Source organism: Gadus macrocephalus, chromosome 6, assembly GCF_031168955.1.
Source record: "Gadus macrocephalus chromosome 6, ASM3116895v1".
NCBI lineage: Eukaryota > Metazoa > Chordata > Actinopteri > Gadiformes > Gadidae > Gadus > Gadus macrocephalus.
Window position 1 is genome coordinate 16,285,611 of NC_082387.1, and position 25,895 is coordinate 16,311,505.

A 25,895-nucleotide genomic window follows, 5' to 3' on the forward strand; every position below is an offset into this window, starting at 1 on the left:
TCTGCATAACCATATAATAGAAAGGAATAGCTGTTTTAAGGTCGTTTGCCCACAACCGGAGGCCAGACAGCCAAACGGCTCTCCTTTCTATTAAGACGCTCAGAGTGCAGGACATTTGAAAAGTGAGAATAAATAGGCTATATTAATAACCATTACTCTCGTCGCAAGCGGCGTAGTACTGAATGAGTACTACTAGGCTATCACTACTTGCATTCATAAGCTACTTTCATTCATTGTCTATTGGAAGAATTGCATTATGTGGGTGATTTTTCCAAGTTATCATCATTTATTTCAAAAACTGTTGACAATCTTGCTTTGGTTAATAAGAGCTATGATCTATGATTACGAATGTATAAGGCCATTATTTAGTTGTATGTAGTCTTCCACATTATGTTTACAGGATCGATAATGATACGATTTCCCTGAAATCCCCAAACCATCAAGATGCTATCCCTCTGGGACCCCGTCCCACACTCGGCGAACCATGACATGAAATGACAACAATAGCCCGTGAACGCAAGTGGTGGATGCCGGGGAGGAGGGAGGGGGAGAGGAGGGAGGAGAATAGGAGGAGTGCAGCATCATTTGAGCCCAGACGTAGCAGACGCTCCACCGAAGCTGCGATGTGAACGGGATCAAACAGACGCGTTATTCTCAAGACAAAGTGGATTTTATTTAGATAGTCTACATTTCTGCATGTGGAATACGAAAACATCTCGTTTTTGAATTAGAATCGGCGGCATAACTCACCATTTTAGGAAATCTGGAATCATGAGTCAATTATATTACGACCACGACTACATCGACTTAGACGACTGATTAGCTTTTTATATTTTTACGTATTTTACTTTGTTTTCTTACTTATATAGAAGTTAAAAACATTTATTTATTTTCAGAATGTTGAATTCAGCGCTTTCTGTATGTGCAGGCTACTCCTGACACGTCTTTCGGGTTGGCAATGGACACGAAAGGTGATGGCAAAACCAGCGATCAAGAAATATTGTTTCTTCGACGGTATGTTAAACCTTTTTAACAGCGTTGTTTACGCGCTATTACGCAGGCGTATTTTCCCTCTGAAATGTGGCTTCCCCGCGACGGCATGTTCTCTAGCGTGATGTAGGCTGCACGGGATACAGAAGTGACGAGCACGGGGGACCAGAGATGCGACTGTCAAAGTGGTGGCAACCGAAGGATTTGACTGAGATCCTTGAGTATGACTAACACGTTGCCATAAAGCAAAGAATGTCAGGGACACCAAATGCGGAAGCAGAAGGAGTAGTCTCCAGAGTAAAAGTCAAGAAGGAGATCAAGACAATCGTGGAGAATTTGGAGACCATTCTCGGGGACCTTAAGGATGTAGCGAAGGAACTCAAAGAGGTAACGAGAAAACGAACTGAGCACTACCTGACTTGAATCATTGTATCAAATGATTCACGTCTCAGTGTCATCTGGTTCTTCATTTGCACCCTTGTCTGGCAGTGGTTGGAGGTTGGCATCCACCACCTCCCCGGGGGGCCTAGAGGGGCTCAACAGAAACAGCACACGCATGCACGCACGCACACACACACACACACACACACACACACACACACACACACACACACACACACACACACACACACACACACACACACACACACACACATACATACACACACACACACACACACACACACACACACACACACACACACACACACACACACACACACACACACACACACACACACACACACAGATATACACTTACACATGACAACACACATACTTATGCGCACACAGAGAGCGACACACACACACACACACACACACACACACACACACACACATAACACACACTTATGCACACACACACACACACACACACACACACACACACACACACACACATTACAAATAAACACGCATGCACACACACACACACACACATATATACACTAATGCTCACATTCACAAACACAAAACACACATACACAAGTTCTCAATCTCTCAAAAACACATTTGCGCTCATGGCTTTTTGTGCCTGCACTCACATTGATGATTAAATACACACACACATACACACACGTACTCATGCACACACACAAATACATAGACACACATGCACACATTGGTAAACTCCCCATAAATGTATTCCAGCTGGGGTCATTATCTCCAATGGGAAAGATGTCCGGGTCATGTTTTATGTGGCATATGGCAGCTCCACCTCGACACCAAGGCTTTGAACAAAAATGTATCTCAATTATTAGTTTTTTGCTGGAAGATAGCACAGGATGGAGCTTTGCAATGTGTTTCATCATCGTTTAATCATGTCTGCTAATGCTTGTCGCCAGTATCATACTGTATTGTGAAGCCTATACATTTTGCATCCAAGGCTCATTCACTTTTATTTCCTTCAGTGGCCATTTGTGTCGCTCAGATTGCCCCCTTCTGCTGTCCTCATTATGTAGAATATCGTCATAGCTCTTGCTGTGGTCTGTTTTCCTGTGTTTCATGTATTCTGTCTTGAATTTTGATGTAAAATCCCACGTTGGTGCTTTTTGAAAAGCCCATCTCTAGACATTGGCCGTCACTCCGAGAATTCTCCTGCATACATGGTTCTTCCACCAGACCTCTTTTGCCTTTAGTATCCATCACTGCCACCGTCATCGTCTTCCACATGAAACGCAACCGTTGTTACTTTTTGGATTTCCAATTGTCTGCTGCCAGCCAAAGACCAAGCTGTGGTTCAGGGCCGAGGAACTTCATCTTACCCTGACATGACAAGCTGTCATTGTATTCAACTCCTATTGCACGGACTCAGCAGTCGTCCTTTCTACATAATGTATGGGATGGGTCGTCTGCACTGCATATGTTCCCTGCTCCTTGCACTCGTTCATTCATTATTTTACTAGGTTGCATTGGATTCTACACTTTTGTGCCCTGGTGCAGAAGGACAACAAGCGATGGAAAAATAAAGAACATTGAGAGAAAACCAAGAGGGCATTGTAATCTGTCTGCTGTGATTTCTGTGTTGTCCTCTATTGTCTTTAAACTGGAGGCAAGTGAGGCCTACTGCTCTTGAGCCACACACACTGACACCTCCGGGGCCATGTTGCTATCAAAGCCAGTGTTTGGCTTCTAATTCATTTGAAAGGCGGTTAATCTCTTTGGACCCACAGGGAGGACTGGATCTGAGGCTTGTTAGCTGTGGGGGGGGGGGGGGTCATCCATGTAATCGGCCCACCCTGTTGGGACAGCCCACTTCTGGTGTGTTCCGAAAAATTGTTGATTTAAAGACAACAATGATATTTATTTACAGTGGACCTGGCTTGCTCATCGAGCGGTCGAAATACCCTCCAGGGTCCTACGTTTGAAATCAATGTCGTCATCTGAGCTCTGTACTGATCTGAGGCTGTTGGAGGAGCTCAACCATGATGAACCTTTTAGTGTAAGAATGGTTAAACATGCATTCATACATCGGAGACCTGTTCTCCCGGCATGACCTTCTCCTCACATTGGATTTCTTGCCAATCTCATTTTCATTTGTCGGGTCTTGAATCACACAGTATCAGACGCAATGTTTACCTTCTCTCGATCTTCCCTCGTTCTCTATTCAGGAGGGGCTATTTTTTGGATCATCTCAGTTGATGGAATGCACTGTTGAGGGACTTCAACAGAAGGTTCATGTTTCTCTGCTCGACAATGTGTTGCTCATCGAAAACTTTTATATGGTTATTGCATAGCCTGTGACAAATTCTAACCATGAATCTGTCACGCACAAACACACAGACACAAACACACACACGCGCACGCACGCACTCACGCACACGCACACACACACACACACACACACACACACACACACACACACACACACACACACACACACACACACACACACACAATACACACACACTGAGTGGTGCAGCAGTGTGGTGGCCCATTATGTCACTGGTTCTGGCATTCTTATCGTTGAAATTCGGTCATAAATCTCCAGATTTGTTCTCTCTCTCCAGGCAAAGGTCCTCATGGTGACAGCCTATTCGGTTTTAAATCTCATTCCTCACGAAATCCCTGTGTGTACTTTTGCATATTTTTTGCGAGAAGAGTAATGCGATGAGTCTCCAAGTCAATAGTTACACACCAAGATTAATAATTGGCAGATCACACTGCTCTCATTTGTACTTGGTATTTTGTTATTCGACCCATGACTCCATCATGGTGTTTATAGTCTTATTGTTTCACTGCTACTGTTGATCGTAAAATCATAAAATGGATCGGCTGACTGATGCTTCCATGTCATCGCATAAACACTGAAAAGACAAAGCTCCATTGGCTCATTCCTCGGTTGCCATAGTGACGAACACTGCCCCCCCCCCCTCCCCCTTCTCCTTTTCCCAGGTGGTGCATGACATTGACGCGCTCACCTGTGACCTACAACTGGAAGAGGACGGGCTAACGGACAGCTCCAAGACGGACACCCTCAACTCCAGCTCCAGCTCCACCACCACCACCACCACCGTGTCCAGCCTGGAGAGGCTGCGGATGGGCCTGGATGAATGCCTCTTCTTCAGGGTCCCCGCAGTCATCGCGCCGGCGCCCGTCCACCCTGCACCGGTCCACACCGTGCAGAAGAAGGCCCCCCCGCCCCCTCCGCCTCCCAGGCACACGCCGCAGAGATCGGAGGAGCACAACATGAAGCTCCTGCCCCATCCCACGCTGGTGTTATCAGGGAACCACTCCAAAGCCAACGGCTCTCTGAGGAACGGCGGCGGCACGTTCTCCATGCACCCGACCAGGGAGCTGTTCTCCCCGCCGCGCCACTGCGTCTCCAACGACAGCGGCTTGTCCGAGGCCGGGCTGGTGCCTACTCTGCCCAGACCCATGCCCCTCCTCCGGCACCAGAAGAACAAGTGCCCGCAGACGTCGGGCCGGGAGCCGCGAGAGCGCGTCCGCTTCAGTGAGAAGGTGCAATACCACGGCTACTGCCCGGACTGTGACCTGCAGTACGTGATGGATGACACCACCGACCGCCACTTCCAGGGCGAGCCTGGCAACGCCAGGCTCAGCCCGGTGCACTGCTGTGCCGCCACCTCCCCCCTCGACGGACACCCCGCCCTCCCTCGAGAACTCACGCTGGAAAACGGTGGCCTGCCGGTCAGCCACGGCTATCCGCCCATGGCAGACGGCCCTCTACTGTCGTTGCCCCCTCTCCAGCATTCCCACAAGCAAACCAAGAAGACCATCCTTCGTAAATCGACCACAACCACGGTTTGACACGGATCCCGTCTACCTTAAACATTGTTGAATCATTCATAGTGTTTTCTACTTTATGGGGGCTTTCTACTGAAGCTGAACTGTGTGCGGATTATCCAAACGGAGAAAGTGAGAGAGGGATGAATCAGCCAGGATTGGAGAAAGCGAGTAGAATAGACAAAGGCTTTGCCGTGGGCTTGAAGAGGCATACCCGCAGAGAGAAGACTGTGAAGAGGTGAGTACATAAACTGTGTGTTTGTCAGTGTGTCCTCGGTCTGTGTGTGTGTGTGTGTGTGTGTGTGTGTGGGGGGGGGGGGGGGGGGGGGGGGGGGGGGCAATGTGTGTGTGCATTCTTGATTTAAACTTTTTAGGCTTGTTAACTCAAACTCAAAAATGCAGCTTTGCAAAAGATGATTTGAAGATGATTTGAATGAGAAACTAGACATGAATTTTGTTCTGAAGAAAATGTGTGTGAGCATGAGCTAGAGTCGTATGCCAATATTCTGTGAGCATATTCTGATGCTAATGCTAGCAAGGCTAATGAGCAGGTTCCAAGTCCCTGTGCCACTTTAAAGCAGACTTGTGATTGGTTGAATAATGGGCCTGATCATTGTTGTCGGATTGCGAGTTACAGTATAACGACCCCCATCTTGCCAAAGTGGGTTGTTGTTGAGTCATGTGCTTTCGCAAGGTTTTTGTGTGTGTACCAACTTTGACATCTATGAGTTGTTCACCTTTGGAATGGTCAAAATCAGCATTTTTGAAATTTATAAAAAATATAAATCTATCCAGGCGGCCCTTATGGACAAATGTAAAATAAGGCCCAAAATCAAAGTTTCAGAAACGTTTGGCAAACAAGGCAAGCGGCGTGGCCGTTTAGGTTTGTCCACGAGTTATGGCGCCCCATGTAACATATTCCATATTAAATAATATTATTCTAAAAAATGTATAATAAAGAAAGTGAGAGTAATAATAAGAAGAAACATGATATCAATAGTGTGGCTTGCATTCAACCATCCCAACAACTCAGCTCCTTGTGCACCTATTGCTTACACCAGGGGTCAGCAACCTATTCAACATGCAGTGCCAGTTTAACATTTTCTCGTTAATGAGTGTCCCTTAAGCAACAATATATTACATGTAAATATTAAGCTGAATTATGACACAGTGACCAAAAACATTTCCAGAAGACCTGGAATTGTATTATTTCCATATAGTCCACAATCATGCAGCAACATTTTAAATGTTTTCTTTGTTCTTATATTGGCTACATGGGCTTACAAATTATAAGTACATATGTCCCATCTTAAAACACCACTTTCAGAAACTCATTAAAAAACATATTTGCACTTTGAGAAATGTAAAAAACAAGAATAGATGAGAATGTTGGAACCATCCACATCAATATCTTTAAGACATGTACAGCTTTTCAAAACCATGTGAAGGCGATGCATACATAAATATTTACTTCTGAATTTATCCCATTTCATAACACTGCTTTCAGCAACTCATTTAATCATATTTGCACTGGGAGGAAATGCCCAAAACAGAATAAAGTGCAAGAAAAATCGGTAGTAATAATTATGCTGCCGAATTTTTTAATAATAATAAAATAAAATGTTTTGGGTTTTTTTGAAGTGTGCCAATGATTATGCTGCCAAGTGCCAGTGGTGGCACGCGTGCCTAGGGTTGCTGACCCCTGGCTTACACCATCCATGAGACCCCATTGTTACATATCTGAGGATGTAAATATCTGCAAATAAACACACACAGTTATCATTTACACAACATAACATAAAATATACACACATACACACCTACACTGAACAAGTGTGTGTGCGTGCGTGCGTGTGTTTTTGTTTGTGTGTGTGTATGTGTGTGTGTGTGTGTGTGTGTGTGTGTGTGTGTGTGTGTGTGTGTGTGTGTGTGTGTGTGTGTGCGCGTGTGTGTGTGTGTGTGTGTGTGTGTGTGTGTGTGTGTGTGTGTGCGTGCCTTCTCGTGTATATGCGTGTGTGTGTGTGTGTGTGTGTGTGTGTGTGTGTGTGTGTGTGTGTGTGTGTGTGTGTGTGTGTGTGTGCGTGTGTGTGAGCATACTTGCGCATGTGTCTCTGTGTTTGTGTGTAGGTGTGTATGTGTGCATGTGTGTGTGTATTTGTGTGTGTGCTGATGGTGAAACTTGCTCAGACATGGTATATAAGGCATGCCCTGCAGCAGGATGAGAATAGCAGGACTGTCCTCTAAGCCCTTAATTAGTTGGGTTAGACTACTAGAGATAGCAGTGCTGCTCACACGGCTCCTTAACCAACATTCTTTTTGACACAGCTTTCAACTGCTGCCGCATACAGTTTCCAAGCGGAGGAACACAAAGAGGAGGAGAGAAGGAACGAGATAACAAAAGAAGCAAAGTGTGTGTGTGTGTGTGTGTGTGTGTGTGTGTGTGTGTGTGTGTGTGTCTGTGTGTGTGTGTGTGTGTGTGTGTGTGTGTGTGTGTGTGTGTGTGTGTGTGTGTGTGTGTGTGTGTGTGTGTGAGTGTGAGTGTGAGTGTCTGTGTGTCTGTGGGTGTGCGTGTGTGTGTTTGTACATTTGTGTGCATGGACGCGTGCATGTGTGTATTTGAATTGATGTGGGGGTCCAATATATATATATATGGTTTTCCCTGCTCATTCATTCATACATCTATTCCTATCAGGAAGAGCTATTCAACCATAAGACAGATGAGCTAGAGCCAAACTCAACCAGAGGCTAAAGATGGACAGATGATGCAAGATAAGAAAGAGTATAGAGCACATTGACATTGGACTGGTGAATTGAAAAATGTACACGTCGTGGAGGGTCGGTTGGAATGCATTGACCCACCCAGAGCCTGCTCACGTAAGTGTGTTTGTGCACATGTGTCTGTACTCTGTCGATGATGTAGCTGTAGATAATTGTCAACATGTTTGTCTTGTCCTTGTCTCCATTCACTTACCAATAATCTCATATTTTCAGAATGAACAGCAGAGTTTAACACATTTGTTGATATCAGATTTTTGGATGCAATATTTTACATTATATTGTAATGTAACAGTTCCATTACCACTATCTATTTTTTTTAAATGGTACAGGTAAAATTCTTAAAATTTTTCATCAATGCGACAATCAAAGCCACAGCAAGCCTCAATCTTAATGTGTATCACGTTGTGTTTTGATTGCAACAGCTGGGAATTGAGCATGTTGTGAATTATGTATTGCACACACAATGAACGGAAAGAGAACGTTCTGCCCAGACTATAGCTTGAGAATGCAGATTGAATGCAACATATTTTGGCTTGGATCAGCATAGCGGGTTCAACATTCCTTCTGATTACACACAACAGTGGAGGGAGCAGCTTCCAGGCTGGCTGCCTGCTGGGTGCCCTGTAGGCCCGCTGGAGCTGCAGTCTGCAGGGAGGAGGCTGAGCACCCACTCCCCCATCATGACTCAGGGCTGAATCACCTACACTGACCCACTCCCTAAAGCTCGCAACCCACCTCTCCCTCTTTATCTCTCTCTCTCTCTGCTCTCAATCTAGTCTATTTCCCTCTATTAATAATAATGATTATTGTTTGCACTGTGGATCTTTCCATCTATCACCTCCCGCTCTCTCTCCTTCTCTCTCACCCTATCTTACCCTTTAGTATCTCTTTCTCTTTCTTACCCTCTATTCTTTCTCACTCTCTCTCTCTCTCTCTCTCTCTCTCTCTCTCTCTCTCTCTCTCTCTCTCTCTCTCTCTCTCTCTCTCTCTCTCTCTCTCTCTCTCTCCCTCACAAATAGAGACTTCAGGGTTATTTCTATCCAGATTGTTCTCTGTTTGTTTCATCCATCCATCTTGTTGTTCTTGTGGCGGCTATGTTGCTCTTCCTGAGCTGGGATGACGTTCGCCTCCCACTCTGCAGCAGCTGCATGCTCGCGGCCCCGACGCGCTGAGCACATCCCCTTTGCGCGCGTGTGGGTGGGGTGGGTGGGGGAGCTATTATTAAAGAGCTGATCTGATCCAGTGTGCGGGAAAGAAAGAATGAGCTTGTGCCTTTTTATTGACTTGTGGTGACCCACCCCTCCACACACACACAGATACGTGCCCCCCACCCCCACCTCTTTAACATATGCTACCATGGGATACAGTTTTGTTGGGCGATATGTAAAAATCATTGACGAGGATACAAGTTTAGTTGAGAAGCCGGAAAGTACATTGCTTGTGTGTTTGTGTTTGCTTTTGTGTCTGTGTTTGCTTGTGTGTGTGTGTATGTGTGTGTGTGTCTGTATTTGTGTTTGCTTGTGTGTATGTGTGGGTCTGTGTGTGTGTGTGTGTGTGTGTCTGCTGTGGACAGATTCACCATGGATGAATGTAAAGTAGATCAGTTGAGTCATATTATTTTTAATTCCACATCCAAATCAGAAAACAACTGAACAGAAGAAGAAGAAAAAGCGACCGAAATGAGCTTCCATTGACATCAAATTAACTCAGGCTACAAAAGCGGGATCCGATTGACTTGAGCAAGAGGAGGCCAATGCAGATCAGCTCCTAAGTTATTTTCGTTATCTGACAGAGGTGCTTGTCTTTGCTCAAACCGAAATCCAAAACCTTTCTCATTATTTCACTGAGCCTTGGGGATCCTCCACGACCTAACAAGGAGTCTCCACCTAGACCTGTAAAATATTAATTCCTCTTCCATCCGGCGGTTCATAATGCAGGATTTATTAGGGACCAGCAAGAAGGTGGATTAGGTGCAGGGATTGAGCCGAAAGGACTAGAGTGGGTGTGGTTGTGTCATGACAACGTATGAAATACACATATGTATTTCCTCCAGGGAAAGGTTTTTGAGCAAATCTATGTGACCTATTAGAGGAAAGGCTAAATAGGGCTGAAAAAACAAGATTAATTCACACAGTCATTTTATATATATATATATATATATATATATAAGGCCTACACATGTTTAATTGCTATCGGAATGGAATTGGCCTTGAAGAGCCTCTATTAGGGTAAGGAGGTGGCGAGAGCCACCTGATTGGCCGATGAGATCCAGTGATAATGCAGTGTGAAACATCTGACTTGGCAAATTTGTTTTGCTTTTCCTCCTGCTTTACTTGCCTACGTGTGCAGCCGAGGAATAACTTTTTCATTTGTGTGTATACAATGAATAATTATGAGGTTAAGACTAATATGGTGTTTAGGCAAGCAAATAGTCATGTCATGTTCACAATTGCTGTGAAAATGCCATGACTATTTGCATCTTGGCAGCTGCAGGGTCTACATTCTCCGATTATGCTGCGTGGTAATGAACATGATGACTCCCAGCTCTCCAGACAACAGGATGTCACCGCAGACCACGCAGAGGGTGCATCTGCTGGGGAGGTGTTTCTTTTGTGGCTGGCCTGTAGTTGACCGTTGACCCCTCAGTGCAATGCGTTTGCTGAGTGCCCGAAGGGTGATCTCCAAATGCTCTTAAGCATAATTGATGGTGTGACCATGAAGACACATAATGTCACGACAGCTTAGTGTTGCCAGTCTAAATCATAATCAGATCAGCTGATTTGAACACCGCCCTACTTAGCAGCAACCGGAAGAGATGGTCATTGGTCATATAGGATGGAAGCAGTCAGCTAGAGAGCAGGCAAACCTTGTTTACTGACCGGGGGCTGGTTGGCTCGGCTGGATCCACTGACTGGTGATGATTGCAGCCTTTACCTTGGGCTGTGTTGGGCTGGCGTCAGATGTGTTAAATCAATGTCTTGCAGGTGTACAGTCAGTAGGGCTGTAACAAATGAGGATTTTCATAGTCAATTCATTTAATGATAAAATGTCAATTTACACAATTTACAAGAATCCAAAGTAATGGGTTAAATGTGCTTGCTTTATCTGACAGGCAGTAAAAATTAAGCATAAAATGTTTGTCTTTTATAATGACTTTAACGGTAAATCATTTATCAAAATGAGATTGATTTCTATTATTTTCTGCCAATCGAGAAATGTATCAATTGAACGCTGTAGCCCTTGCAGTCAGTGCCAGTTTATAACTCTCCTTTGTTACTGTAGAACCAATTCTAGAGGTTTGTTGAATCTATTATTACTCATGGGTCTTTTCATCGAAGGTGTTGTCTTTAGTTATCGTGCTTGTTTACATTCCAGCGAGGAACACAATGCACAATACAAACTAACAAACATGTCAGCGTCGACAGCAGATTTGCCAATGAATATTAATACGCTTTTTTTCGTGTCAGAATGTTGTTGCCGTTTTGTCATCCCAGATCGTATGTTTGTTTTTGCAAATACTATACATTCATTTGTATATTCCTCTCCATTGTTAGCATTTCGAAAAGGCTTAAAAGATAAAATTGTAAATGCGTTACAGAGATTTAAAGATTGAACACAAGGGAAAGCCAAATGATTGTGTTGTCTACAGCCCAAGGCATCACATCTGCACTGGAGTAATGTGACATTACATAAAGAAGGCAGAAAAGAAAACACACTTGACCTACATACTGTACCCACAAGTAAATTGTGCTAGTATTATACATGGATGCTGGCTTGTCTAGTGCACTGTTTTGCCTTTTGCTTTACATGTCTAAGGCAAAAGTGTATTTGTGTGTGCGTGCATGCCTGTGTGTGTGTGCGCGCCCACGTCTGTGTGGGTGCGTGTGTGTGCGTGCATGCCTGTGTCAGTGCATGCGTGTCACTGTGTGGGTCCATAGCCACTTAAAAACAAGACATTTTCTTTGACTGTTCAAATGTGTGTGTGTGTGGTTTCTTTTTTTAAATGAAGTAAAATGGGCATGACCACACGGTCCCTGTATGTGAACAATTTGTTAGGCGAGAGGGGTTGTGGGGGAAACTAATTGATCGGGGCCCCTTAACGCTTCTGTGGAGCTTGTTAAGAACACTAAGGTGCATCAGCTGCACCTTGTTCTGGTTAAAGGTGAACCCAGTGTCCCCTAAAGTATCAGCAGTCACTGTGGCCCAGATGGGACCTCACTCCCTCCTGCACTCCTCAGAGAAAAGGCCCACTTCCAGAGCAGCCAAGAGGAAGGCTATTTTCCTTGTGAATTGGAAAGCTTTGTATTTTGGAGTGTGTGTGTGTGTGTGTGTGTGTGTGTGTGTGTGTGTGTGTGTGTGTGTGTGTGTGTGTGTGTGTGTGTGTGTGTGTGTGTGTGTGTGTGTGTGTGTGTGTGTGTGCGTACGTGTGTGCGCGTGCGTGTGTGTGCGTGCGTGTGTGTGTGTGTGTGTGTGTGCGTGTGTGTGTGCATGCCTATCACTGTGTGGGTCCTTTGCTACTTAAAAACAAGACATTTTTCTGTGACTGTTCAATTGTATTACATAATATCTTCTGTTGTCCTGCAGAGACCTTGGCAAGAAACGAAGAAGGAAGTTTTGTGAACTGGTCAGCTCCCATGTCGATTCATAAACCGGGACAGGTATTGGCTGAGCACATCCATCTCCTTCCTCTATGTCTTTGGGTTATCCAACCATCAGAAGAGAAGAAGAGAAGAGCTCTCCTCGCCATGGTAACCACGTCTGCTAATCGTGGTTGGATCAGCAAGGAAAATAGTGGGCTAAGAAGTGTTAAACAGGAGAGGACGAGGATGCAACCACATGGTAACAACAGAAACATTAGTCGAGGCTCATGGTGTTACAGGTGCACATGAACACACCATGTGCACGTTTTGTCAGGTGCAATAAAGATCATTTTATTGCATTCATGCAACATTATTTTTATTAAATGGCAACAGTTTGTGGTTCTGAAGGCCATGTGCTTGCTCAAGCACAGATTTTCTACATTTTAAACTTGTTTTTGTTTGGGAAATAAGGTGTATTTGTATCTTAAAATACCTTTCGTGAAGAAGAAAAAAAGGTATCGCTCAAGTGTTAATAATGTTATTATAACATCCACAGTTTGAGCAACGACTACAGCTGCTTCTGCTCTCTCTCCAGAATACTCATATATTATTATATATATATTATATATATTATTCCTCTCTGAGGAAGGCCCTGCCTGGCTGTGTGGGAAACAGGGTTCTTATCTTAGCATTTATCAGGCCCATCAGAATTATGTCATTATGTGTTGCTCCGCAGTCAACATGATGTGCATTATGATGACTCGACGTCAGAAAAAGTAATGGTCGGAAAGCAACGATAATGATGAGGATGGTGATGACAACAATGATGAAGATGATGAAGATGAAGATGAGGCGATGACGACGCAGTCCAGCAGACTATGTTGATAAAGCGTCTAAATACTCACCTGGTGCCACGCAAGCTGTTTCACGACAACATGGAGGGATGTCTTGTTGCAGAAGCTACAGTTTTAGATTAATCCTTTTTACGAGGGGTATTAATTTGCATCAAATTTCCTTTGTATATAAATATAAATGTACATGTGTATTCTATATTTCCAACGTTTTTATGGAGACTTTAACATTTAAAAAGATAATATTTTTGATAACGTGTTAAATGGGAGGGGGGCTAGCGCAATCTGATTTATCATGAGTGATTTTTATTGCAGGGCATAAACAGAAATATATTGAAAGAGGTTATCATCATTGTATTAAATATTTTGAGATAAGTCTTATGTGAAGGGGGTTGAACTGGCGTAAACCAAAATACCTAGTTGTGCTTTATGAAAGCGGGTGGGGGGGGGGGGGGGGGGGTGGGGGGGCGAGGCATGACTTTGAATGACCGCATGACTGACTCATTCACGTTGTCCTCCCATCACTGTGTTTATTTTCTATGCATCTCCCTGGAGAAGACAGTTGGACAGGGTGACCAAATTGACACATAACTGATGATAAACCCGTCCCAGTTCCCCCCAATCTATTTCCAATTATGATAAGAATATGGTTACCTTTATTCCTGCCGCTAATCCGATTAATTTTAATCATTTCCTAGGTCAGGGCACAAACAATAGAGAGTAGGGCTAGACACATAATAGATAAGCAATTATCATAATGGGGAAGAAGCAAACTATGGACCAACCAATAAGGCGAGCTGTGCTGACGGGGTCCAAAATGAACATCGTTCACATAAACAGCCGTGCTAAGGAAATGTTGATCTTTTTGAATGCTTTTCCTTTCCACAACGGTGTCGGAAAAACAATGTTGGTGATGTTGATTAGAGGTGTTTTACTGATATCAAATTTTTTATTGGCTTAGAAACCAAATCAAAACCCCAATTAAGGCATCTAGTTTGACAGTCGCTGTTTCACACAATTCGTAAACGGATGTTTTTTCTGTGTATCTTGGTGATATTTAAAACAAAAGTTTGACTTACAAGGCATAGGCTATAGGCCTTTAGAATTGACCTTTATGTTTTATTACGAGTTTTTGGATACAAACAACAACAACGTTGGATAGGGGCAAAACATCCAATGGAGAAGAACATCCAAACTAACCCTTCGCAAACACTTACTGAAAGCAACCAAGTAGCCTAGTTCTCATTGGACACCTTGACCGACCAATCCTGGAACAATTAAGAAGGATCTTAAAGAAGTATGAAAGGTCAAGCAGATATCACTGATGTGTGTTATTGTGTGTATCCACAAACGTGATCAACTGTTGGATATGGAAAATAAATTGTGAGATGTACACACTTTGCACTTAAAACTTGTGTCTGTCGGTATGATTGTTTGAAAATGTGCAATGTTTATTGCTGTTATTGTTGTTTTCATTGAGGGGAACCCATTGTAAACTCCTCATTCTTTATTGGGTATTTTTTCATAATACATACACAGCTATTCTTCAATTTGCTCCTTAGTGTGATCTTTGAATATCCTGTATCTAAATAGTGTTGCTGGATGTTTACATACTTTAATTGCCAAATGTTCCTTTAAACAAATCCAGTTGATGATATCAAGACAGTAAAAAGGTAGAAATCTTTAAATACTTGAACTGACTCCAGCAGTATCCCAATGATCAATGATGCCAAGGGCTTTCTTAGCATGTTCCAGGAGCAGCACAATACACACCGATTAGCGATGGAACACAGCAGGAGCAATGGGCTAATGGGTTTCATTTGGAGATACTTGGGCAAGTGTCCTTCATAGTGGCTTCTTGGTCACTATTTTGTAAACCAGCACTTACACCAAAATATTACAATGGAGCTGTGGTATAGCTACAGGAGGAGAAACACACTAATATGTGGGACAATGGAGGATACAAAACCCCCATATTATATTATATATATAATATGTATTATGTCATCATATAGCCGACAACTAACTAATTATCAATAATGCAGCATGTAGTTACTTTAATTAATTTAAGATAATAGTATATTTTTTAACTGAGCGCGTACACTGCCTTGTGCCGCGTCTACGGGAGCGCGCACCAACAGCCTTGGTTATCGTGGTCACGTGGCAGGAACATGATGAAGGGAAAAGGAGGATAAATCCTGATGAAAATATCTGACAGAGAGAGGGAAGACGGCCGCTGCTTTAGGTACAGAACGCCGATTATCTAACGGGTGCTGCGTGACTAATGACTATGTATGTGAACATCAATTTAACGTTAAAAAGTAGCAAAGTGGTTGTTTGTAGCGAAGTTCCCTAAAAATGCTGACAGTGTATCGTTATAAAAAAATGCCTCAAGATTGTTTTTCGCATGTAGCCATCACAAGCTAGCTAATAATAAACACAATCACACAGGATTCTGACCCTGAAACATTTCCAGACTGTGAAGAAGTATCACGATTTATTTGCGGCCGTGTAAGAGCTGATGTGTCAAAAGCATGTGACCAATGATGGTGAATCATTCCTGAATAAGAATGCATTTAACTACTGGGAAACTTGGAACTCTGCGTTCTGTGACTTCAAACTAAATGCGGATGTGCATACCAATAAGAGGTGTGTTGTCTAACATCTTGTCTGCAGAGATTCCGATGCATCGGAGTTCTATACAAAATACTGTTGAGAAGAAACAGACCAGAAAGGATGCGAGATGTTGACTTGTAACGTTACGCCGTTACGCCAAATAGCCCCTCGAGAGAGGTGCAGGCGTCAATGAAATAAAGACGTAAGTGTATTTAAACTAACATTTGTATTACAAAGCCATTCGTGTAAGCCTATGCCTTTTCTCTTGTGTGGTGAGTAGCGTTTGGTTCCTTATCTTCAGTAGCCAGTTATTGAACCAATTATTTTTGCTTATATATAAGGGAATATTATTTATTTGAATACGTGTGTGTATGCTTTGTAAGCGTATGGGATCATTGGGTTTTTCACATGTTGCTTGATCCAATTAAAGAATGAGATTTATTTAGATTCAAATTCTCACATCATATATTCACCAACAATGCAATGTTTTGTTGGCCATATATTCACATACATTCATTACAAATTCACAATTATATAACTATAGCAATGACCTTGGCTGTAGGGTGGCATCTTGACCTTGACATATAGACTAACTGAATACTAAACAGTTATTAGATCAATACTTAGGTCAATAGCGCAATAGAGGTGCAATACTTATAAATACGTATGTGGTCAATACGTTAAACCTATGTATTCTTTCCATCAAATCTAGATTGAAAAATCCTCGGAGGCAGAATGAAGTTGAACGAACGCAGCGTAGCGCACTATGCTACTTGTGAGTCCCCGCCTGACAAGACGGGTTTCCTTGTCAAGAAGGGAGAGAGGAACACGGCCTACCACCGCCGCTGGTTCATCCTGAAGGGCAACATGCTCTTCTACTTTGAGGAGCGCGAGAGCCGGGAGCCCATCGGCGTCATCGTTCTGGAAGGATGCACCGTGGAGCTGTGCGAGTCGGCCGAGGAGTTCGCCTTCGCCATCAAGTTCGACTGCGCCAAAGCCCGTATCTACAAAATGGCCGCCGAAAACCAAGCGGCCATGGAGTCGTGGGTGAAGGCGCTGTCCCGGGCCAGCTTTGACTACATGCGACTGGTGGTGAAGGAGCTGGAGAGGCAGCTGGAGGAGATCCAGGAGGCCAGCAGAGGCGATTTGGTTGCGGCCGCTCCCGGGGGGCCGCTGGTGAAGTCCAAATCTGCCAGGCGAAATCCATTGGCCCGCACCCGATCTGGAGCATCCTCTGCCTCCTCCACGTCTTCATCCTCCTCGTCCGGTGGAGCTCTCTCGGCGGCGGTGTTCTCCAGCCAGAGGAGTGTCCAGGAAGAAACCCATCTCCCCTTAGGGCCCTCTAGAGAGAATGGAGTAGCGTGGAGCAAGCCGCTTGCTGCGCTGACTAACGGCTTCGGGGACGGGGCCCTTTCCGGTGTGCCCTGGGACGGTTATCCGGGCTCTGGGAGCGGGGCTGATGGGAGCCGGCCTCCCCCGGTGCCCCCCAGGAGGAGAGGAGCATCCCTGGAGAGCCCGGTCTCGCCTGGGACCGTTTGCTTCTCAAAGCTCCATGAGTGGTACGGCCAGGAGGTGGAGCTGCTCAGAGGGGAGTGGCTACAGAGCCAATGATTGAAAAACAAACCAACAAAAAAACACTTCTTTACATGCTTTTGATTTCACGTCATTCCTTCCAACACATTCTACTCCGATGTTCCTCGCATTACAGACATATTGAAATCAAACTCAACCAGAGTGATAAGGGACCATGCCTGAATGAAGTTGGTTTTTAAAATGATAGGAAGGGGTTTCCTTTGTCTGTCACAGAGGAATACATTTACTTGTGTAAACCCGACCAAATAAGGAGAACAGAAACTTTTCACTTTAACAGCGGTGCCAAGTAAACAGGTTGATAAGAGATGCTACAATGTTAGGCACCTTAACTAAAATATCAATGATCTTTTGGGACTGATGAGGACTTTTTATATTTGTGACATCTTTGACCTCTAGAAACAAATTTCCACCATCATATGGTCTTATTCTTACCCAATCAAAGGGCCAAAGAAGATAACATTTTGTATTTTGTATTATTCCACGCTTTTTTATATTATTGATAGACAGAGTTCTACTACAACAGCCATCGTTTTGTTTGGTCTTTTGTGTGAGATGGCAATGATGATGCTCTTGGGCTTCCCCCCGTCACACTCCTCTCCCGACACCGGGGGTGAAATGGCCCTTGGCTAACCTCCGTATCAGGGTGAGCTTCAGCCTGCAGGCTATTGGTGCTTACAGTCAGGGAGCGTAACAACTCTGCCGACGCTAGGGACCCCAGTGCCAGCTACACGCCTTGCTAAGAGCCCCGCTTCCCTGGTATTTTTAGCTCTTTTTTGCCAGCAGCTACATGATGCTGTGTCCTCAACATTTGTCACTTAACTGCTGTTTGTTTTCCAGTCATTCAAGGTGGTGATGGTTTATGGTGTCATTTCTTAACGTGTTTGCTCATTTTAGTGTATGTTTGTATCTTTGTTTTGTAGAAACACTACTGCATTTGTTCTGGTAAATGGCCTGTGGGCGTTAAGAGAATGTGGTTCCTTAGACACACATTTTGTTGTTTGCTCTAATTGTATTCAATGCCTACTAACATATAGCATTCACCTGAAAACTGAAAATCATGTTAAATTACCATTGTTTCAATATTATCAAGAGTTTAATAAAAATAAATTAACATATGCCTTGAACATCCCCTCTTGTTATTATTACGGTCTCTGTGTGTGTGTGTGTGTGTGTGGGGGGGGGGTGTTCATTATTTTTCTACTGATTAATATATATTATGTTGATTATCCAAGCCTCCCAATCCGCAATTGGTTTGTGACAATAGCTGAGTATTTTCAACCTGCTTAAGTGAACAAAGCTATCAGTGTTTATTATTGGAAAGAGTAGTTAGATGAGAAATAAAATGTGTTTTTGCTTTAGCCCAATTAATCCAATCCAACACAAGGTTTCTTGACATAATGTTGGATTTCAGTTTGAATGTAAATGTTGGTGGGTTGGTGAGTGTCTCAAAAGTAACATTTTTTAAATGTAATTTACAGATTTGAAGGTTATCTGGAGTGGATGTGACTTAATAAATAGTAGAATTTAATCGTAAGTCTTCTACATGAAAACATGTTTTCAATAATTGTACCAAAAAATATGCAGGGCAATTTAATAGACTAATCTGAACATATTAATGAAGTAACCAGATCAATGAAGAACAATTAAGATCATTGTCATTGTCTAATTGTGATTATTTACTTACTTAATAATTGGCTTCAGTCTTAGGTTTGTATTGTAGAATGGCCAAATGAAATAATATTGAAAGGTGGATGGGGGATTCTGGTAGAAAACCCGAAAAAATATTTTAGAACCACAATATTTTGTGCTATTTTAAACAATGACCACCAGGTGTCTCACTTAATCAACTTTAGAGCTTACAGGTTTTGTGGGCATTAACATATTGGTCTTCAGATGTTTATTTAATATTTTTCATATTATTGTTCAGGCTATTGATCGTTTAAAATCATGCCCTTCCTAGATACAAATTATTTATACTTAAGGTATTCAATTTTAATTTCTTTGTATCTATCTACATAACTTAAATGGGGTCTACTAACTAAATGTCAATGGTTTTGGTAACATACTTTTTTTACTTTATTTGAATGTTTATAATTGTACTTATTGTAACTATAATATGTACCCCAATGCGAACGGATCTACGATGTAAATCAGACAATTATAAAGAATGACAACAAATGTCAACATAATTAATATTGACTAGCATCTTTCTCGTTTTGTCGTCATTGTTCACACATTTGATGGTGGATTCATTGGGAATATGGGAAACGAAATTAGTTAGTCAAGACAACACTTTTAATACAGCCACTACCGCTATGCTACTACCATTATATACAAAATAAAAGCACTGCGTCGAATTCTTCAAAAAGCTACTGATGAACGACGAATTTTTTTTTAAAAGACAAAACAATATTGTAAAGGCAAAGTATATCCAGAAAAGTTTAACGTTAGTAATACACAAATGAAAGTTAGCTTCCGTGGATTTTTAACGGTACTTAGCTTGATCGACTTTTACTTTGGTAGCCATTTGACGCTATTGAAGCATTAGGAGCGCGCGGACCTCGCGGCACATTTTGACGAGTCGCCACTTTTTTTTTCCGCGCATAAGTTTCCTTCCTGAAAGTTTGGGTGAAGAGGGATCTACTGCATGTATTCAAGGCGATAGAGGTGCTAGCAGAAGATGTAGCATGCAAGTTCCATTTCTATTCCATGTGTATGTCTTCTTCACCGACGACGACGTCTGTTTGAAGTACTTTAAATGCTTCGCAACGCATTTCCGTTATGCGAAGTCCAACTTTCTGGTTTGTCGTCGTGCAGTGGTGGGTGCCTGTCCAAGATAACGGAGAACGTGAGTATGTTGTCAATAGAAAAGCCCTCTGACACAAAGTGCCCATGTTGTTTCCAAGTTACATCTACACGCCGCCCGGGACACTCAAAAACGCCTCTGAACCTTATAGAAAGGCATACCAACGGGACAAACTTAATTTGTGTACAGTTTTAAAGTAGACATATACATTTACTGACCCGCTTATTCGTCGAATTATCTTAATGTTTGTGTGATGGTGTTTGCGTTTAAAGGGCTCCTTACTTTATAGAAGGTATTGTTAGACCTTCGGCCGTATATTGTAGGCCTAATATCGTATAAAACGTACTGGCCTGTACCCCCTAAGTGATTTTCAACTGTTATTACACAGTAATGCTTGCTTAATTGGCCTTGTTTTCATTATTTATGTGCTGCCTTTTAAGTCTACTGGTCATAACGGGTTTTAGGGAGATTAACTAAATCATCATGGAATTGCTTATATTGGCTATGGCTACTATGTGGCTGTGCCATTGTTTGTGGATAATATATGAATGTTTGTACAGTCTAATAGATGGTTTGCATTGAAAATGATAAGTAAATGTTTTGTACATTTTAGTGAGAAAGACTTTTCAGTTTCAATGTGAATTTGTAGTAAAATAATCATGGGACGAGTGTGCGCCATCATGTGAGTGTCCGTGTCCCGTAATAGTACGATTGGACGATAATACGCGAAAGCACCCAATCGTCATGCATATCCATATTTAGGATAAAATAGTAAGCTACTAGGTCTACATGTGCGGTTATAGTTCTACCAAAGCACCCACCCACACAAGCTACATTCCATTTCCATCCATATGTGCCTAATGATGAATACATGTGGTTTTGTGCGTGTGTGTGTGTGTGTGCGTGTGTGTGAGCGTGTGTGTGCGCGTGTGTGTGTGCCAGTGTGTGCGTGTGTGTACTGTGTAGTCCTACTTGTGGATAACAGCAGCTAAAACAGTTTGCATTACTTTGTTTATTATTCCTTTCCTATGGGGTCGAAGTTGAGATGATTTTAACGGACATCCAGTGAGTTTATCGGTTCAACAGCCAGTGTAATTTCAATGCTGATGACCCGTTCATAATAAGCAAGTCAGATTTAGAATAGCAAATAAAAAATATTATTGAAGGATAGGTAACCAAATAGTTAAACTAAGCTTTATTGTTCTTTAAACGACCACTGTCTCCAACTGACTCGATTCAAAACACATTGCAAAAAGAGGCAATGCAGTTTATGGCAAATGTAGTGCATATTCCTGTAAACACTTTTACCATCCGATCACTCTATACCGCTCCAGACCATAATGAATATGTCCCAGCTCTTTGACACAACACCCAGAAAGTGAAGGTACACACTGACACACAGACACACATAGTCTCAGATACACACACACACACACACACACACACACACACACACACACACACACACACACACACACACACACACACACACACACACACACACACACACACACACACACACACACACCACAACTCTTCAATACCCTATATCCGGACATCTTTGAGACAGCATTTCAGCCATAAGCGGCCTCTAGGCTAGTTTTTAAATTTGATTATTGAACAACAGACCTTTTCGGTCTGTGTGTGTGTATCGACTCAATATGTGCATGCATTTGTAGAAGTGACGTTGTGCCCCATTCATTCAGATGATTATCAGACTATATACTGTACATTTAATTAAAACAGTTGGCAGCATCAAAATGACCAGTTGTTCTGTGTCTGTTTGATTGATATCCTACCAGCTGACATTTTGTTCTAAGGAATTCTGTCAGGACCACGAACATTCAGAGCCACCGGCAACGTCCTATGGCTTCAGGAATCAGGCCTATTCGATGTCAATATGACCAAAATCCTTTTAGCCTCTTGTCGACAATTGTCCTTGGGTGGGGAGGATTTCAAGACCGAAAACTGAGTTTCGGAAATGTTTTTTTGATGTTCTGCACGTGACCGAAGATAACGTTGTCGTAAGCATTGTGTGAGTCATTAGCTCTGTCCATGTCCCGTTAACAAAGCCTAGTTCCGTTTTACATATTTTCAGAGTCAAATAGAAGTTATCAACAGTAGATCAAGCAAAATAATTTTTTCGATTTCATAATTGTCTCTTGACATCGCCAGTACGGAAACTTGATGTTTAACGGGACATAGTAGAGCCAGTGAATTGTATGGTTGTAGTATCTGGTCTATACACTAGGTTTCTCAAGCAAATTTGTGAATATATCTGTAGACTGGGCCATTTGCTTTTGTGTTCTACCTACCTATTCACTAACTGTGCATGTGCATGGATCTGAAAGTTGGTCATCATTCTTCAGAGTCAATTTGTTCAGGTAGAATTCCTGATCTATGCTGGGTGCTTTGTAAGCCACGGCACTATGCCGTTGCCGTATGCACGTTGCCTCATTGCGCACGTACCCTGCATACGTCACCATTGTTTGTAAACTGTTAAAGAGCCTATTGGCTACGTACATACTCCGCCACAGCCCACAGAGTGTATTGTAGGTTAGTTTTCGGGCAGGTCTTCAGCCGTAGCTATCAGCAGCAGATCAGACTGTCACGCATGGCTCTGTGCCTCCGACCGAGATGTTAATCTCATGCTTGCACTTCCGCTCGCCCCCGGCTTCTAGGAATTCCACTGATGAGACCGCCAGGAAGGGACTTGATCCCGAGAGGCCCCTGGGGCCTAAGACAAGAAGAGAGGGAGAGAAGGGAGGAAAGGAAAGAGAGGGTGCGGGAGATGGATAAAAATAGGCTGTAGGAGAAGATTCTGGTCATAGATTTAGGAGGAAGGACCTGGGAGGTCATTTGTTCACACCATTTGTGCACACTTGTGAGAGAAAAGAAGCAAGAGAAAATGATAGACACAAACACATACTTAAAAACAAACGTATGACTCATTTTTAATCTGTATGCAATACTTGACAATGACTCAAATTTCATCGTTATCAAATACATGACAATGACTCAAATGTAAATGTATCCAATACATAACAAGTAAGAGAAGTGTTTGTGTGTGTGTCTGTGCGCGTGCGTTTAGGTTAGTGAAGTCGTTACGCATGAAAGCGTGATTCAGAAAGCTTTTGCAGAATTACGGATGTTAAACGATATTAGCTGAGTAGGCCTAGTGGCTAATGATGACTGTATTTTGATGACTGTAAAAAGATTCAGAAATTGTCCGTTGGAAATTAGATTCTTGGAAAAAAGCTCAAAAATACAGTCTAGTCCAGACTGAACATGTTTTTTGGGCCTATGTCTCCCACCTATCTCCTTTCCTCCCCTCCCCTACTCTCCCCTCTCCTCTCTTCTCTCCTCTCCTCTCTACCCTCCTCCTCTTCTATCCTCTTCCCTTCTCTACTCTACTATACTCAACTCTACTCTGCTCTACTCTAGTGGGGAGGGAAAAGGTGAGGAGTGGTCCTCTCCTATTTCCTCCTCTCCTCTCTTAAATTTTTTTTCTTCACTTCTCAGCCCGTCATACTTGTATCTTTCTCTGTCATTATGTCTGTTCGCCCTGTATTTTGTTTTTTACTCGACGTGCCAGCGTCTGTTCGGCTAATGAGAGGCTGAGCGACTGCACAGATATTGTGTATTTGTCATTGCTTGACAGCTGGAAGTGTTGTACAAACCCTTTTTTTTCCTCTGGAATGTAACCAGTTTATACAGGAAGTATCACCTTCCTCTCACTTTAAACAAGTGTGAATAAAGAGTGTGCCTGGTGTGGTTTAAATATCAATGTTGACGTATTACCTTGTTGTGGAAGACTTCTAACCTTTTCCGTTCAATACCCACACACACACACACATACACACACACACACACACACACACACACACACACACACACACACACACACACACACACACACACACACACACACACACACACACACACACACACACACACACACACACACACACACACACGCACACGCGTGCATGGCCTCAGATACAGTTCTCTAAAGTCACAATTCCTTTACTTGCTCAACGTTCCGCATCACCCTTTCAATATGCTACACTTGGTGGTTCCCTGCCACAATTCTGTTTTCTCCCTCAGTCCGAGGCCATTTAGCACAGCCTCTTTCTTTCCCCAATGCTCTCCTTCATTCCCAGACCACAGGAAATGGCCAGAGTGGCCGGGGACTTGTCTCTGTAGGCCTTAAGAATGGCGGCATTGTTTTGGGGTTTGAGCTAGCATTGTTTTGGAAAAGTCGAGGCAAACAAAGGCCCAATGTTGCCCAATGTGGTGTTTTGCTGACATACGTAGACCTATGTATTTAAGCCATTGACTAGTGGATAGGTAATAAAGAAACTTTGGGCCTGGTGGGACAGTAAGGCCACCAAGAGACTGGGGTGGAGGAAAAAGGTGAGCTCATGTTATTAAACCCCATTTTAATATCGTCATCAAATGAAGATTGCTGCTTATTAGAAGAATGGCCCCATGACCTTTGTGCACTCTACGGAAGTCACAACCATAGTTATGTGTGTTATTCAATAGTGCCCCATTACATCGAGGTTGATCCTCCTCCTTGAGAGAGGAGCACTGTTTTCACTCACTCACTCACTCACTCACTCACTCACTCACTCACTCACTCACTCACTCACTCACTCACTCACTCACTCACTCACTCACTCACTCACTCACTCACTCACTCACTCACTCACTCACTCACTCACTCACTCACTCACTCACTCACTCACTCACTCACTCACTCACTCACTCACTCACTCACTCACTCACTCACTCACTCACTCACTCACTCACTCACTCACTCACTCACTCACTCACTCACTCACTCACTCACTCACTCACTCACTCACTCACTCACTCACTCACTCACTCACTCACTCACTCACTCACTCACTCACTCACTCACTCACTCACTCACTCACTCACTCACTCACTCACTCACTCACTCACTCACTCACTCACTCACTCACTCACTCACTCACTCACTCACTCACTCACTCACTCACTCACTCACTCACTCACTCACTCACTCACTCACTCACTCACTCACTCACTCACTCACTCACTCACTCACTCACTCACTCACTCACTCACTCACTCACTCACTCACTCACTCACTCACTCACTCACTCACTCACTCACTCACTCACTCACTCACTCACTCACTCACTCACTCACTCACTCACTCACTCACTCACTCACTCACTCACTCACTCACTCACTCACTCACTCACTCACTCACTCACTCACTCACTCACTCACTCACTCACTCACTCACTCACTCACTCACTCACTCACTCACTCACTCACTCACTCACTCACTCACTCACTCACTCACTCACTCACTCACTCACTCACTCACTCACTCACTCACTCACTCACTCACTCACTCACTCACTCACTCACTCACTCACT

General features: G+C 43.2%; 3 protein-coding genes across 7 annotated transcripts in view; all 3 read left to right on the plus strand.

Annotated features, from left to right (window-relative positions):
- The first annotated feature begins 565 nt into the window (after positions 1 to 565).
- prr16 (proline rich 16) lies at positions 566 to 13,199 on the plus strand. 3 transcript variants are annotated; one of them, XM_060054520.1, is made up of 5 exons: positions 566 to 1,377; positions 4,384 to 5,473; positions 7,561 to 7,643; positions 7,928 to 8,109; positions 12,598 to 13,199. In XM_060054520.1, the coding sequence occupies exons 1-2, from the start codon at positions 1,243 to 1,245 to the stop codon at positions 5,257 to 5,259; spliced, it is 1,011 nt and encodes a 336-aa protein (XP_059910503.1). In that variant the 5' UTR covers positions 566 to 1,242; the 3' UTR covers positions 5,260 to 5,473; positions 7,561 to 7,643; positions 7,928 to 8,109; positions 12,598 to 13,199. The 3 variants fall into 3 exon arrangements, with proteins under 3 accessions (XP_059910503.1, XP_059910500.1, XP_059910501.1); XM_060054517.1 differs by lacking the exons at positions 7,561 to 7,643; positions 7,928 to 8,109; XM_060054518.1 differs by lacking the exons at positions 7,928 to 8,109; positions 12,598 to 13,199 and having other exon boundaries at positions 7,561 to 7,801.
- A 2,347-nt stretch (positions 13,200 to 15,546) lies between these two features.
- On the plus strand, positions 15,547 to 19,187 carry pheta1 (PH domain containing endocytic trafficking adaptor 1). Of its 2 annotated transcripts, XM_060054534.1 has the most exons (3): positions 15,547 to 15,689; positions 16,121 to 16,262; positions 16,773 to 19,187. In XM_060054534.1, the coding sequence occupies exon 3, from the start codon at positions 16,796 to 16,798 to the stop codon at positions 17,669 to 17,671; it is 876 nt and encodes a 291-aa protein (XP_059910517.1). In that variant the 5' UTR covers positions 15,547 to 15,689; positions 16,121 to 16,262; positions 16,773 to 16,795; the 3' UTR covers positions 17,672 to 19,187. The 2 variants fall into 2 exon arrangements, with proteins under 2 accessions (XP_059910517.1, XP_059910518.1); XM_060054535.1 differs by lacking the exon at positions 16,121 to 16,262 and having other exon boundaries at positions 15,574 to 15,689.
- Positions 19,188 to 20,141: 954 nt separating this feature from the next.
- sh2b3 (SH2B adaptor protein 3) overlaps positions 20,142 to 25,895 on the plus strand; it is a 37,879-nt gene continuing 32,125 nt past the window's right edge. For both annotated transcript variants that reach the window (XR_009526292.1, XM_060054530.1), the window contains exon 1: positions 20,142 to 20,501. The gene's annotated coding sequence lies outside the window, so the exon portion shown is untranslated. The remainder of the gene's footprint in view (positions 20,502 to 25,895) is intronic.

Coding starts and splice junctions, on each gene's coding strand:
- pheta1 (XM_060054534.1), top strand. CDS start 16,796: ATGAAGTTGAACGAACGCAGCGTAGCGCACTATGCTACTTGTGAGTCC.
- prr16 (XM_060054520.1), top strand. CDS start 1,243: ATGTCAGGGACACCAAATGCGGAAGCAGAAGGAGTAGTCTCCAGAGTA. Junction 1,378..4,383: donor TAGCGAAGGAACTCAAAGAG/GTAACGAGAAAA, acceptor TCCTTTTCCCAG/GTGGTGCATGACATTGACGC.